The sequence below is a fragment of the Sorex araneus genome, chromosome X, assembly GCF_027595985.1.
Source record: "Sorex araneus isolate mSorAra2 chromosome X, mSorAra2.pri, whole genome shotgun sequence".
NCBI classification, from domain to species: Eukaryota; Metazoa; Chordata; class Mammalia; order Eulipotyphla; family Soricidae; genus Sorex; species Sorex araneus.
The window spans coordinates 165,759,413-165,772,421 of NC_073313.1; the positions used below are offsets into that span (position 1 = coordinate 165,759,413).

Here is a 13,009-nt window from a genome sequence, read left to right on the forward strand (position 1 = left end):
AATAAAATTCAGAGAATCTGGAGGTGGTGTGGAGGCTTCTGTTGGATTTCTGGGGCCACTTCCTGCCTCAGATGCAGCCTGAAGGAAATCGAAGCTTCTAGCCAGAAATTGACCTCGTCCTGTTTACCCCTTTTAAGTGCAGAAATTAACATTTCCCCTTCATTCAGCCTTTTGCTTGGGGGCCACACCCGCAGATGCTGAGGGCTCACTCCTGGCCCTGCTAGAGGACGCTATAGGATGCCCGGGATCTCGAACCCGGGCCCGCTGCGTGCAAGGCAAGCACCCTCCCAGCTGGACTTAATTAAGCCTTTTGAACTTGGTCAAATACTTACACATCGGCAAGATCTCTCTCAAACTCGGGGTGCTGCTGGCATTACAGGGCTAAGGTTTCTCATTTGTCTCTGGAGTCTCCAAGTCACCAAGCGGGGACGGGGGTGGGGGGGTCCCTGGGGGTAGGTAGAGTAATGGGAACCCCTGGAAGCAACTCTCCAAAGCCAGGTTCCCTGAAAGAGGCAATATTGCCTGTCAACAAAAAGGGAACTGTGTGTGTTTTGGGTTCCACCCAGCGGTGCTCAGGGGTTCCTCCTACCCCTGCACTCAGGAATCACTCCTGCCGGGCTTGGGGGACCCAATGGGATGCTGGGGATCAAACCTGGGTTGGCTGTGTGCAAGGCAAATGCCCTACACATACCATCACTCTAGCCCAAAAAAGGAACTTTTTTTTTTTTGGGTCACACCTGGCGATGCACAGGGGTTACTCCTGGCTCTGCACTCAGGAATTACTCCTGGCGGTGCTCAGGGGACCATATGGGATGCTGGGATTTGAACCCGGGTCGGCCGCATGCAAGGCAAACGCCCTACCCGCTATGCTATCACTCCAGCCCCACTTTTTTTTTTTTAATTTTGGGTCACACCCAGTGATGCTCACGGGTTCTTCCTGCCTCTGCACTCAGGAATTACTCCTGGTGGTGCTCAGGGGACCCTATGGGATGCTAGGAATCGAACTCAGGTCAGCCATATGCAAGGGAAACACCCTACCCGCTGTGCTATCGCTCCAGCCTCCCAAAAGGAACTTTTTATCCAGAAGCCAGGTGCTACCTCGGGTTCCCCAAATCTGCCAAATATCAGTTTGATCTCTGAGCACAGTAAAAGTGGCATCATTTCTAGCAGGACAGAAATCCGTGCTGTTTCAAAATAGTCCAGTGTTGGGGCTGGAGCAATAGCACAGCGGGTAGGGCGTTTGCTTTGCACGCGGCCGACCCAGGTTTGATTCCCAGCATCCCATATGGTCCCCCGAGCACAGCTAGGAGTAATTCCTGAGTGCATGAGCCAGGAGTAACCCCTGTGCATCATCGCCGGGTGTGATGCAAACCCCCCCCCAAAAAAAAATAGTCCAGTGTTCCCTCCGTATTAAGACGCCAGTAAGAATATCTGAGATTTGTTTCTTAATTTGTTTATTTTTTTTTGGCTTTTGGGGTCACACCCGGCAATGCTCAGAGGTCACTTACTCCTGGCTCTGCACTCAAGAATTACTCAGGTGGTGCTCAGGGGACCCTTATGGGATGCCGGGGATTGAACCTGGGTTGGCCACATACAAGGCAAATGCCCTCCCTGCTGTGCTATCGTTCTAGCTTTGGGATATCTAAAATTAGAAATCATTTGTTCTCTCCCATTCAGCTGTTCACTTTCAGAACCCAATTACAGTTCCATCATCAAGGTGGGCTTGTCAGAATCCTTGCTAAGGAGTTGTTCTAGTCTTTGCTCTCTTCAATGAAAAAAATAACATTACTTCTTTTCCTGACCTGGTTGCTCTCTTCCACACTTTTCAAAGAATTAAAATTCATCGACTAGGGACCAGAGAGATAGTCAGTGGGTAGAGTGCTTGCCTTGCACCCAGCTGCCTTGGGTTCGATCCCCAGCATCCGCTCATAAGGGGTCTCCCGGCAGGATTGATCCCTGAGCACAGAGCCAGGAATAAGCCCTGAGCACCACTGGGTGTGCCCCCGACCCCCTAAAATCCACCAGAGGTAGGGTCTGAAATGTTTCTGGGCAGACCGCCTGGCCCAGGTTAAAAGAAGATTCTAAGAAATGGAGGGATGGGATAAAATACACAGCATTGACTCATTTTTTTGTTTGTTCTTGCTCTGTGCTCAGGGATCACTCATGGCGGTGCTCAGGGGACCCTCTGGGATGCCAGGGATCGAACCTGAGTTGGCTGTGTGCAAGGCAAATGCCCTCCCCGCTGTGCTCTCACTCCAGCCCCCACCACACACACACACACACACACACACACACACACACACACACACAAAACAAACCTGGGCAGTCTGGGACATCTGGTCAACCTTCCCATTCTCCACCGCTCCCAGCAGCTTCCGGAAACTTCTCTGGTGGGGATTTAAGCCAGAATTTTCTGTTGCCCTGGGGTGCTCTGGTGTGAAGGGCTGCTCCTGGATCTCTCTCTCCCCCTTGCTGAAGGAAGTGACATCTGGAGGCTAAGGATTTGGAAGAAGCTCTGCCCTGCTCTTTGGGCATTGACATTTCTCCATGAAAATACTAAAAACGTCTGCCACTCCCTTCCCACATCCCAGCCGAAGTGAAGTGAGACTCTGGGGACCCCAAAGGTTCAGTTTGGAATGTATTTAACTTCCAGGTGGGGAAAGGAAAGGGATCAAGGAAAACCTTATTCTGTGTGTGTGTGTATGTGTGTGTGTGTGTGTGTCTGTCCGTCCCTGGTGATGCTCAGGGCTGACTCCTGGCTCTGCGCTCAGGAATCACTCCTGGCAGTGCTCGGGGACCCTATGGGATGCCTGGGATCGAACCCGGGTCAGCTGCATGCAGACAAATGCAAATGCCCTCCCCGATGTGCTATGGTTTGGGAAGTGCAGGGTCCACTGGGGATAATAATCCCTCGGAACCCCAGCCTCCTTGGGGCTCAACCCACCAGAGGCACTTGAAAAGCGTTGGGGCTTGTTCATAGCAAGCAGTGACCTTCCCTTTGTCATGGGGGCTCTGCTACTTCTTCCTGCTTCCGCTTCCCCCCCCAACAGACACACAAGATGGGGTGCAGCGGCTCCAACCTGCAGTTCGTTCAGTGAGCTCAGCGGTGTGCAAGCAGGCAGGCACCCTTCACGCTGTACTATGGGTCGCCCTGAATTTGCCTCTGTTCTGGGGAGAACAAGAATCACGGGGTCTTTTTATTGAAAACATCTGGCAGCCCTGGAATGTTGCCTTTGCTGCTGTTTTGTCTCTGGGGTTGTGCTGATTTTGAAAGGGCGGAGTCTGGGCTTTGGGGGACAGGGGCTGGGGGAAGGGCTGGGACATTTTGTTGGGTTGGGAGTGGGAAGGGAGAGAAAAAGGGAACCTTAAGAAATAAAAGAGGGGCTGGAGCGATAGCATAACCAGTAGGGCATTTGCCTTGCACACGGCCGACCCGGGTTCGATTCCCAGCATCCCATAGGGTCCCCTGAGCACTGCTGGGAGTAATTCCTGAGTGCATGAGCTGGGAATAACCCCTGTGCATCAATGGGTGTGACCCAAAAAGAAAAAAATAAAAGAGGGGCTGGAACGATAGCACAGCGGGGAGGGCGTTTGCCTTGCATGTGGCTGACTCGATTTCGATTCCCAGCATCCCATAGGGTCCCCCGAGCACCGCCAGGAGTGATTCCTGAGTGCAGAGCCAGGGATAACTCCTGAGCATCACAGGGTGTGACCCACAAAGAAAAAAAATAAAAGAATAAGGGCTGAAGTGATAGCACAGTGGAGAGGGCACTTACCTTGCATGCTGCCAACCCGGATTAGATCCCCGGCATCCCATAGGGTGCCCTGAGCACCGCCAGGAGTGATTCCTGAGTGCAGAGCCAGGAGGAACCCCTGAGCATCGCCGGGTGTGGCCCCAAAACAAAAACAAATAAAGGACCATGAAATCATTTTGCTACACATTACATACATTTTTGTCTTGGTCATTGTGAAGAAGGGAGTTTGGACCTTGGGGTCCATGCCCAGAAATGCTCAGGGCTGAATCCCGTCGATGCTCTGGGGGATGTCAGGGATCGAACCTGGGTCAGCCACATGCACGGCCAATGCTCTCTCGACTGTCCTGTTGCCCCAGCCCCAACTATTGCGTGTTTTTGCCCTTACACGCTGGGCTGCCCTCTGGGTGGGCTTATTAGATGCTTGAGTCACGTCCCCCTGCAGGACAGAATCCCCATGGCTGGTTTCTGGGGGGCTGCTGAGGTCTGTTGGTGCCGTGGACTTCTCCAAGTACCCCTGTTATCCGTTCATGCCCACAGACGGTGCCACCCAAAGCCTGCGCACCTTGGCTTGAGAACAAATGATTCCACACCGGGAACTGAGTAGAGGGGGCACAATTCTTTTTTTTTTTTTTAGGTCACACCTGGCGATGCTCAGGGGTTACTCCTGGCTCTGCACTCAGGAATTACTCCTGGCGGTGCTCAGGGGACCATATGGGATGCTGGGAATCGAACTCGGGTCAGCCACATGCAAGGCAAACGCCTTCCCCGCTGTGCTATCTCTCCACCCCCCCCAGGGGGCGCAATTCTGACAGAGGCCAGGGGTCTGCTGACATGCGGGTGTTGGAAGAAAAGGAAAGAAATCAAGATTGCGAGTTAGGGGTGGGGTGGAAGTTTCTTTTCTTTTTCTTTGTCTTGCTTTTTGGGTCCCACCCGGCGATGCACAGGGATCACTCCTGGCTCTGCACTCAGGAATCACTCCTGGCGGTGCTTGGAGGACCCCATGGGATTCTGGGAATCGAACCCAGGTCGGCTGCATGCAAGGCAAACGCCCTCCCTGCTGTGCTATGGCTCCAGCCCCCAGAGAAGAATCTGACCTTTAGAGTGTCATTGACAAGCTCCCCGCAGGTCCAGGGCTCAGTTGCAGACAAGCTGCCTCTTGCACCCTCTCTGGGCATTTGGGTCCCTCGCTTGTCCCCAAGGGTCCCAGTGGCACACTGCCCCACCCAGACGCCTGTGCATAGATCAGCTCGTCCATTCCCAGCGGCCCTGTCTCATCTAAGAAATTTCCAGATGGCTGATGGGGGCGGGTGGGATGGGGTCCCTCAGCCCCTCTGCCTCCCAGCTCAGGCTACTTAAGTTTGAGTTAAAATATGGGCCACTCCCCAGCCCTCCTTATAGCAGGTGGAACCTGGACCACTTTTGGCTGGATAGCCTCTTTGGACTCAGTTTGCTTGTCTGGGAAATGGGGGTGTGGCCATCTGCCTCTCCGAGTTGTGGGAATCCAGTCAGAACCATGGACAGTTCAGAGGGTGGCGGTTGAGGGCTATCTCTCTCAACCCCCAGAATTTTCCTTGCAAAACTCTTTGTGCATGGGGCTGGAGCGATAGCCCAGCGGGGAGGGCATTTGCCTTGCACACGGCTGACCCGGGTTCGATTTCCAGCATCCCATCTGGTCCCCTGAGCACCGCCAGGAGTGATTCCTGAGTGCAGAGCCAGGAGGAACCCCTGTGCATCCCCGAGTGTGACCCAAAAAGCAAAACAAACAAACAAACCTCTGTGCATTATGTATGTTTCCAGTAGTACCCTGATTCTCAAAATCTACAAAATCTCCTTTTTCATTATTTATTTCCGGGGGATCACAAACAGCATGGCTTACTCCTGGCTCTGTGCTCAGGGAGCACTCCTGTTGGTGCTGGGGGACCCTGTTGGTGGCAGAGGTCGACCTGACGTCCACTGAGGCAAGCCAAAATACCTTTTTTCCTATCTCTCCAACCCCACCACAGTCTTTTTATTGGGGGGTCTGCTGGGGGCCAAGGGGGGGCCACCGGGCATTGCTGGGTGGTAGACCAGGGCTCCACGTACAAATGCTCTGCTCCAGCCTTTGATTCTGATCCCAAGAGTGTTTTTTTGTTTGTTTGTTTGTTTTTTTGCCTTTTGGGTCACACCTGGCGATGCACAGGGGTTACTCTTGGCTCTGCACTCAGGAATGACTCCTGGCAGTGCTCAGGGGACCATATGGGATGCTGGGAATCGAACCCGGGTCGGCCGAGTGCAAGGCAAACGCCTTACCCGCTGTGCTATTGCTCCAGCCCCCCAAGAGTGTTTTTTTAAAAATCTCTTAAAATAGGGGCTGGAGTTGATAGCATAGCGGGTAGGGCGTTTGCCTTGCACGCGGCCGACTCAGGTTCAAATCCCAACATCCCATATGGTCCCCTGAGCACTGCCAGGAGTAATTCCTGAGTGCAGAGCCAGGAGAAACCCCTGTGCATCGCCAGGTGTGACCCAAACCCCCCCAAAAAATCTCTTAAAATCACTGTTTGTGGGGGCCAGAGCCATAGCACAGCGGGGAAGGCGTTGGCCTTGCATGCGGCCGACCCGGGTTCGATCTCCGGCATCCCATAGGGTCCTCCGAGCACCGTCAGGAGTGATTCCTGAGTGCAGAGCCAGGAGTCAGCCCTGAGCTGTGACCCTCCAAAAAAAAAAAATTCACTGTTTGCTCTTCCCCAGAGGGTCCCATTTTGGGTCCAAGGCTGCTCTGTGAGCCCCGAGTTTGGGGGGCCCCCACCCCGCTGGCCTCTCTCCTCCTCCTCTGCCTGCTCCCCATTTCCCTCAGAAGCCTGCGTCTGTCTGGAAGCTTCCAGGCCCCCGCCCTCCCGCATACATTAGCGCTGGCTCTTGAATACTCATCAGATTAAGATACCTTTGCTGGAAATAAATTTTACGAGCCTGCCTCTGCTCCCGCCCCGGCCCAGGGGAGCCGCAGGAGATATATAGCCGCTATCTTCTTGGGGGTGAAGGCCAAGCCACAATGAGGCGGGAATGGGCAGCTCTCTGCTCTCTGCCGTGCACCCCGGCAGCAAACGTGCTCCAGCTGGTGCTCCCACGGTTCCCGCCCCCTGCCCCCGTGCCCCTGGCAGGATCCTGCTCTCCAGAGCTACGTGCGTGCGTGTGTCCCCGCAAAGCCAGACCGGCCCCCTGGGCTCCGGGAGCACCGCTGCTCGCGGGCTCTTGAACCCCAAAAGTGTCTGCAGTGAGTCCCCACCGCAGAGCACTTGCGCCTCTCAGCCCCCAGGTCTGTGCCGTAGAAACTCCTTTGCTGGGGGCGGGGTGTGTGCTGGGGCGGGGCGTGTGCTGGAGGCGGAACTACGTCGGGGGCGGGGCTGTGCTGGGTGAGACGTGTGCTGTGGGCGGAGCGTGTGCTGGGGGCTGAACTTGCATTGGGGGGCGGGGCTGCGCTGGGTGAGGCGTGTGCTGTGGGCGGGGCGTGTTCGGGGGCGGGACTTGCTCTGGGGGCGGGGCTATGCTGGGTGAAGCGTGTGATGTGGGTGGGGTGTGGGCTGGAGGTGAGGCGTGCGCTGGGTGAGGTGTGTCCTGTGGGCGGGGCATGTCTGGGGTGTGGCTGAGCTGGGGGCGGGGTTTACGCTGTGGGTGGGACGTGCACTGGGGGCGGGGCTACGCTGGGTGAGGCGTGTGCTGGGAGTGGGGCGTGTTTGGGGGCGGGGCGTGCGCTGGAGGCGGGACTTGCGCTGGGGGCGGGGCGTGCGCTGGGTGAGGTGTGTGCTCCGGGGTGTGGTTTGCTGTGGGCGGGGTTTGCGCTGGGGGCGGGGTGTGCGCTGGGGGCGGGGCGTGCACTGTGGCCCTGGAGCAGGGGTAGCGGGGCATACCTACCCTCTTTGGGGCAATAGCTGTGCAGGAGCACTGTCCCCCGTGTTCCCCCCCAGGACATAGCTGTGCAGAAGCACTGTCCCCGTGTTTCCCCACCCTCCCAGGGCCTGCCTCAGGGTGGCTGCCAGGGTTCACTGCCAGGCCAGGAGCCGCCTCCAGTGTCCAGTGACCTGTGACCTTTCCCTCACCCAGGCCGCGACCTCTCTGCTGAGTGCAGTGACCCGGGGTGACCACCCACGGTGACCACCGGGCTCGTGGTCATCCCGTTCCGCATGGTGCCAGGGGCTCTGGGACCCCTCCCGGGCACTGTCCGGAGTGGGCTTAGGCTCCTAAGCAGAAGTTAGCTCCGGCTCCAAATTCCATGCTCCCCCTGCACCCTACTGGCCCCTGTGGTCGAGGGGGTCACCTGTACCCTTAGAGTTCAGGGGGGTCCTGTGCCCATCTCCCTAGGTTACAGGGGGGTCTTGGAACTTACGTGCAGAAGGGTTTCTTGGTTTGTCACTGTCATCCCGTTGCTCATTGATTTGTTCGAGCGGGCACCAGTAACGTCTCTCATTGAGAGACTTATTGTTATGTTTTTGGGCGCGATAGCACAGTGGTTGGCCTTTTATGTGACCGACCCAAGTTCGATTCCTCTGCCCCTCTCAGAGAGCCCAGCAAGCTACCGAGAGTATCGAGCCCGCGTGGCAGAGCCTGGCAAGCTCCCCATGCGTATTGGATATGGATATGTTTCTTGGCTAAGGGAGAAAAATCATTTTAGTTTTTGCGTTTTGGGTCCCACCCAGCGATGCTCAGGGCTGACTCCTGGCTCTGCACTCAGGAATTACTCCTGGCGGTGCTCAGGGGACCCTATGGGATGCCGGGGATCGAACCCGGGTCGGCCACATGCAAGGCAAACACCCTCCCTGCTGTGCTATCGCTCCAGCCCCAAAACTTTTTCCTTTTTGAATGGTGCCAGGAATTAAACCCGAGACCTGACATGCAAGGCAAGAGCTTTAACCCCTAAATTATTTCTTGGGCACATGTTCCCTATCCCCTTTTTTAAGGGGATAAAGAAGGAACCCGAGAAAATCAGCTTCAGAGCACACGGGAAAATACTGAGCACGTGTGAATAGAGAGAAAGAGGAAGAGAAAAAGAGAGAGAGGGAGAGAGAGGGAGGGAGAGAGGAGGGAGAGGGAGGGAGAGAGAGGAGAGAGTGAGAGAGAAAAGGGGAGAGAGAGGAAGGGAGAGAGAGGGAGGGAGGGAGGGAGAGAGAGGAGGGAGGGAGAGAGGGAGAGAGGGAGAAAGAGGAAGGTAGAGGGAGGGAGAGAGGGAGGGAAGGAGAGAGGGAAAGAGGGAGAAGAAGGGAGGGAGGGAGCTTTCTTAAGTATTGAGACTCCTCCCCTCTCCTCCGTTGCTTGGGGAGCACTGTCCGGCAGTTTTGGTGTTTGGGATCAATCAGGACCCGGCAGTGTGCAGGAAACCCCCACTGTGCTGCTGCTCGGCCCCCTTTTTTGGCTCTTTTAGACCAGATTACCGTCATTCCTCACAGGGACCACATGGGGGCGCTGAGGTTCCTTTTGTTTTCTTAGGGGGCCACACCCAGCAATGCTCAGGGCTGACTCCTGGCTCTGTGCTCCAGAATCACTCCCGATAGGGCTCGAGGGACCCTATGGGATGCGGGGGTGGTGGTGGTGGTGGACGGACCCTGGGTCTGCCGTGAGTGCAAGGCCAGCGCCCTCTCTGCTGTGCTATCCCCCCCAGCTGGGGTCCTGATGCTTTTTTTTTTTTTTTTTTTTGCTTTTTGGGTCACAACCAGCGATGCTCAGGGTTCACTCCTGGCTCTGTACTCAGGAATTACCCCTGGCCGTGCTCAGGGGACCCTATAGGATGCTGGGAATCGAACCCGGGTCGGCCGCGTGCAAGGCAAACGCCCTCCCTGCTGTGCTATCGCTCCAGTCCCGGGGTCCTGATGCTTTTATCACAGAATTAACACCCTGTAGTGAAAACACAAACATGGTGAAAATGTTTTTTTGGTTTTTTTTGGGTTTTTTTTTGCTTTTTGGGTCCCACCCTGCAACGATGCACAGGGATCACACCTGGCTCATGCACTCAGGAATCACCCCTGGCGGTGCTCAGGGGACTCTAGGGGATGCCGGGAATTGAACCCGGGTTGGCCGCATGCAAGGCCAACGCCCTCCCCTTTGTGCTATCGCTCCAGCCCCAACACGGTGAAAATGTCTGTCACCGTGTGCGCTGCGGTGGTCTCAGCTGGCAATAAGGGGGGGGGTCTAGGACACGGCCCCTCTGAGCCCAGGGCAGCCAGCGGCGCCAGGATCCAGCCCCCGCTTGCCCCCATCCCCACCCCCCTGCCCCCAGACGGGCGCATATGTGCAGTGCGCAACCTGCACCACCGTGCAGAGCCGCCCTGCCCGCGTGGCTCACTGCGCCCCTCCCTCCTCCCTCCGCAGAGATCCCCCAGTGCGCCGGCTGCAACCAGCACATCCTGGACAAGTTCATCCTCAAGGTCCTAGACCGGCACTGGCACGGCTCCTGCCTCAAGTGCGCCGACTGCCAGATGCCGCTGGCCGACCGCTGCTTCTCCAGGGCCGGGAGCGTCTACTGCAAGGAGGATTTCTTCAAGTGAGTCACGCGGCCCCCGCGGCGGGGGGTGGAGGGGGTGGGTGGGAGCACTGTCGGGGCAGGGTCGGGGCCGGGACGGGGAGGGCAGGTGCTGCAAATCTCCAGGCACCGGCTCGACTCCTTTGATTTTGATGAGATGCTCCTGAGCACTGGACTGTTTTCCTGATGGGTTCTTTGAGCCTTGGGCCCCAAGCAAGAGGGTTTGGACCCCTCCCCCCGCCCCACGCAGTCTGTTTCGGGGTGCACGGGGCGCTCCGTGCGCTCTCTGCTAGCTGGCTTCGCCCACCAGGCTCTGTGTCTCCGGGCAAGGGGATTGAGGCGCTCTCGGGCCTCAGTTTGCTTGTCTGTGAAATGGGGCCCCAAGGGTAGTCGCTGTTCTCAGGACAGGGGGCCACTGTCAAGCCACCGGGGGGTGGGTGGTTTGTCAGGGGGGAGAAAAATTCCTCTTTGGGGGCTGGAGCGATAGCACAGCGGGGAGGGCGTTGGCCTTGCACGCGGCCGACCCGGGTTCGAATCCCAGCATCCCATAGGGTCCCCTGAGCACCGCCAGGAGTAATTCCTGAGTGCAGAGCCAGGAGGAACCCCTGAGGACTGCCGGGTGTGACCCAAAAAGCAAAATAATAATAATAATAATAATAATAATAATAATAATAATAATAATAATAATTCCTCCTGGGGCTTTGGGGGCAAGGTGCCTTCCGGAGCACATTTCCGGTGGCGTTTAGCCGTGACTTGTCTCCCAGAGTCTCCCACCCAGGGCCCCTGGTGGAGGGGAAGGAGCAAAGCTTGGGACCCCCCCTAGGGAAGGGTTCTCGGACCTGGCTAGGGGGCAGGAATGACCATCCCCTACAGGCTGCGTGTTCCGGGGCAGGTAGGAAAATTGGGGGAGAAATACCAACCCCCAAAACTGCATCGCTCCAGGAGGCATCCTAGACTCCATCTCTGGGCATCCTAGACTCCTGCTTGGGGGGTCCCTGCTGCTAAGAGCGCTCCCTGGAGATGTGGAGAGGTGAGCGGTCATGCTGGCGGCTGCCAGCAGAGGGCGCTGCCGGGTGTCCCTGGGTCTGGAAGGTCCACGGTCCTTGCCTTTTCTTTTCTTTTTTTTTTGGCTTTTTTTGGGTCCCACCCGGCGATGCTCAGGGCTGACTCCTGGCTCATGCACTCGGGAATCACTCCTGGAGGTGCTCGGGGAACCCTATGGGATGCCGGGTATCGAACCCGGGCCAGCCGCATGCAAGGCAAATGCCCTCCCCGCTGTGCTATCGCTCCAGCCTCCCTTGGAAATTTTTTTCTTTTTGGGTCCCACCCAGCAATGCTCAGGGCTGACTCCTGGCTCTGCACTCAGGAATTGCTCCTGGCAGTGCTCAGGGGACCCTATGGGAAGCTGGGAATCGAACCCGGGCCAGCCGCATGCAAGGCAAATGCCCTCCCTGCTGTGCTATTTCTCCAGCTTCGGACAATTTTTTGTTTTCTTGCTTTTTGGGTCACACCCGGCGACGCACAGGGGTCACTCCTGGCTCTGCACTCAGGAATTACCCCCTGGCGGTGCTCAGGGGACCCTATGGGATGCTGGGAATCGAACCTGGGTCGGCGGCGTGCAAGGCCAACGCCCTCCCCGCTGTGCTATTGCTCCAGCCCCCAGCTCTGGATTTTTTAAAAGTAAAAGATTGTATTAAACACCCCGCGGTAGGGACCAGAGGCAAGAGTGAGGCTCTGGGTTGGGTCCCACCTGTGTCTCACATAAACAAAACCCAAATGGAAAGACCCCAGCCCCCCTGCCCCCCACGTAGGGCCATTCCGGTGAGGCTGGGGGTGCCCAGGCTGGGCCACCTCTGGCAGAACCTCCTGTTCCCTGAGGCACGGCCGGCCGCAGCCATGATAGATGTGGGGAACATTGGCCCGTACCATCATTGTAAATATCCGCGACTCACCTGTCAAATGCAGTGACAGAGGGAAGAAATACAGGCAGAAGGTGTCAAGGCGGAGAGAGATACAGCGGGCGGTAAATCACCCGCAGCCCCGGGATGGAGCTAGACGGGGTGGTGGGGGTGGTGGGCAGACCCCAGGATTGTTGGGGTCAGACCCAGGCCCCCTGCACTGGCCACTCAGTCCTCTGTTTACCCCCATCTCTCTGGCCTGCCACCCCCTCGCCGACCAGCAGGGGGCGAACTGCAGCTCGGGGCTGCGGGTCCCTTGGGCACCTGGAGTCTGGCTGGCAGGTCTCTGGGGACAGAGGGGCTCTGGGGAGGATGCTCTGCGCTCTGTGCTCAGGAATCACTCCTGGTGGTACTCTGGGGACCCTCTGGGATGCCGGGGATCGAACCTGGGTCGGCTGCGTGCAAAGTGTAACGGTGCCTGTTACAGTCACATGCCCGCCTCATCACTGTTCTGTCTGCTTTTGTTTTGTTTTGTTTTGTTTTGTTTTTTTGGGTCCCACCAAAAAAAAAAAAAGCACCTTTTTTTTTTTTTTTTTTTTGCTTTTTGGCGATGCTCAGGGCTGACTCCCGGCTCTGCACTCAGGGATCACTCCTGGTGGTGCTCGGGGGAAACCTATGGGATGCCGGAGATTGAACCCGGGTCAGCCGCGTGCCAGGCCAACACCCTCCCCGCTGTGCTATCGCTCCAGCTTTTTTTCTGGGTTTCCCCGGACCCCTGGGAAAGCTGAAAATTAACTCCTGTGCCCCCCCAACTCCCACCAATACCCAAGTTTGATCCACACCGGGGCGATCTACAGACCCATCCTGAG

At 56.9% G+C, this 13,009-nt stretch overlaps 1 protein-coding gene across 1 annotated transcript in view; it reads left to right on the plus strand.

Annotated features, from left to right (window-relative positions):
• Window positions 1–13,009, plus strand: part of LHX4 (LIM homeobox 4) — a 34,020-nt gene that overhangs the window by 10,171 nt on the left and 10,840 nt on the right. Inside the window, exon 3 of the mRNA XM_055122678.1 lies at window positions 10,092–10,263. Coding sequence (XP_054978653.1) covers window positions 10,092–10,263 — 172 coding nt within the window. The remainder of the gene's footprint in view (window positions 1–10,091; window positions 10,264–13,009) is intronic.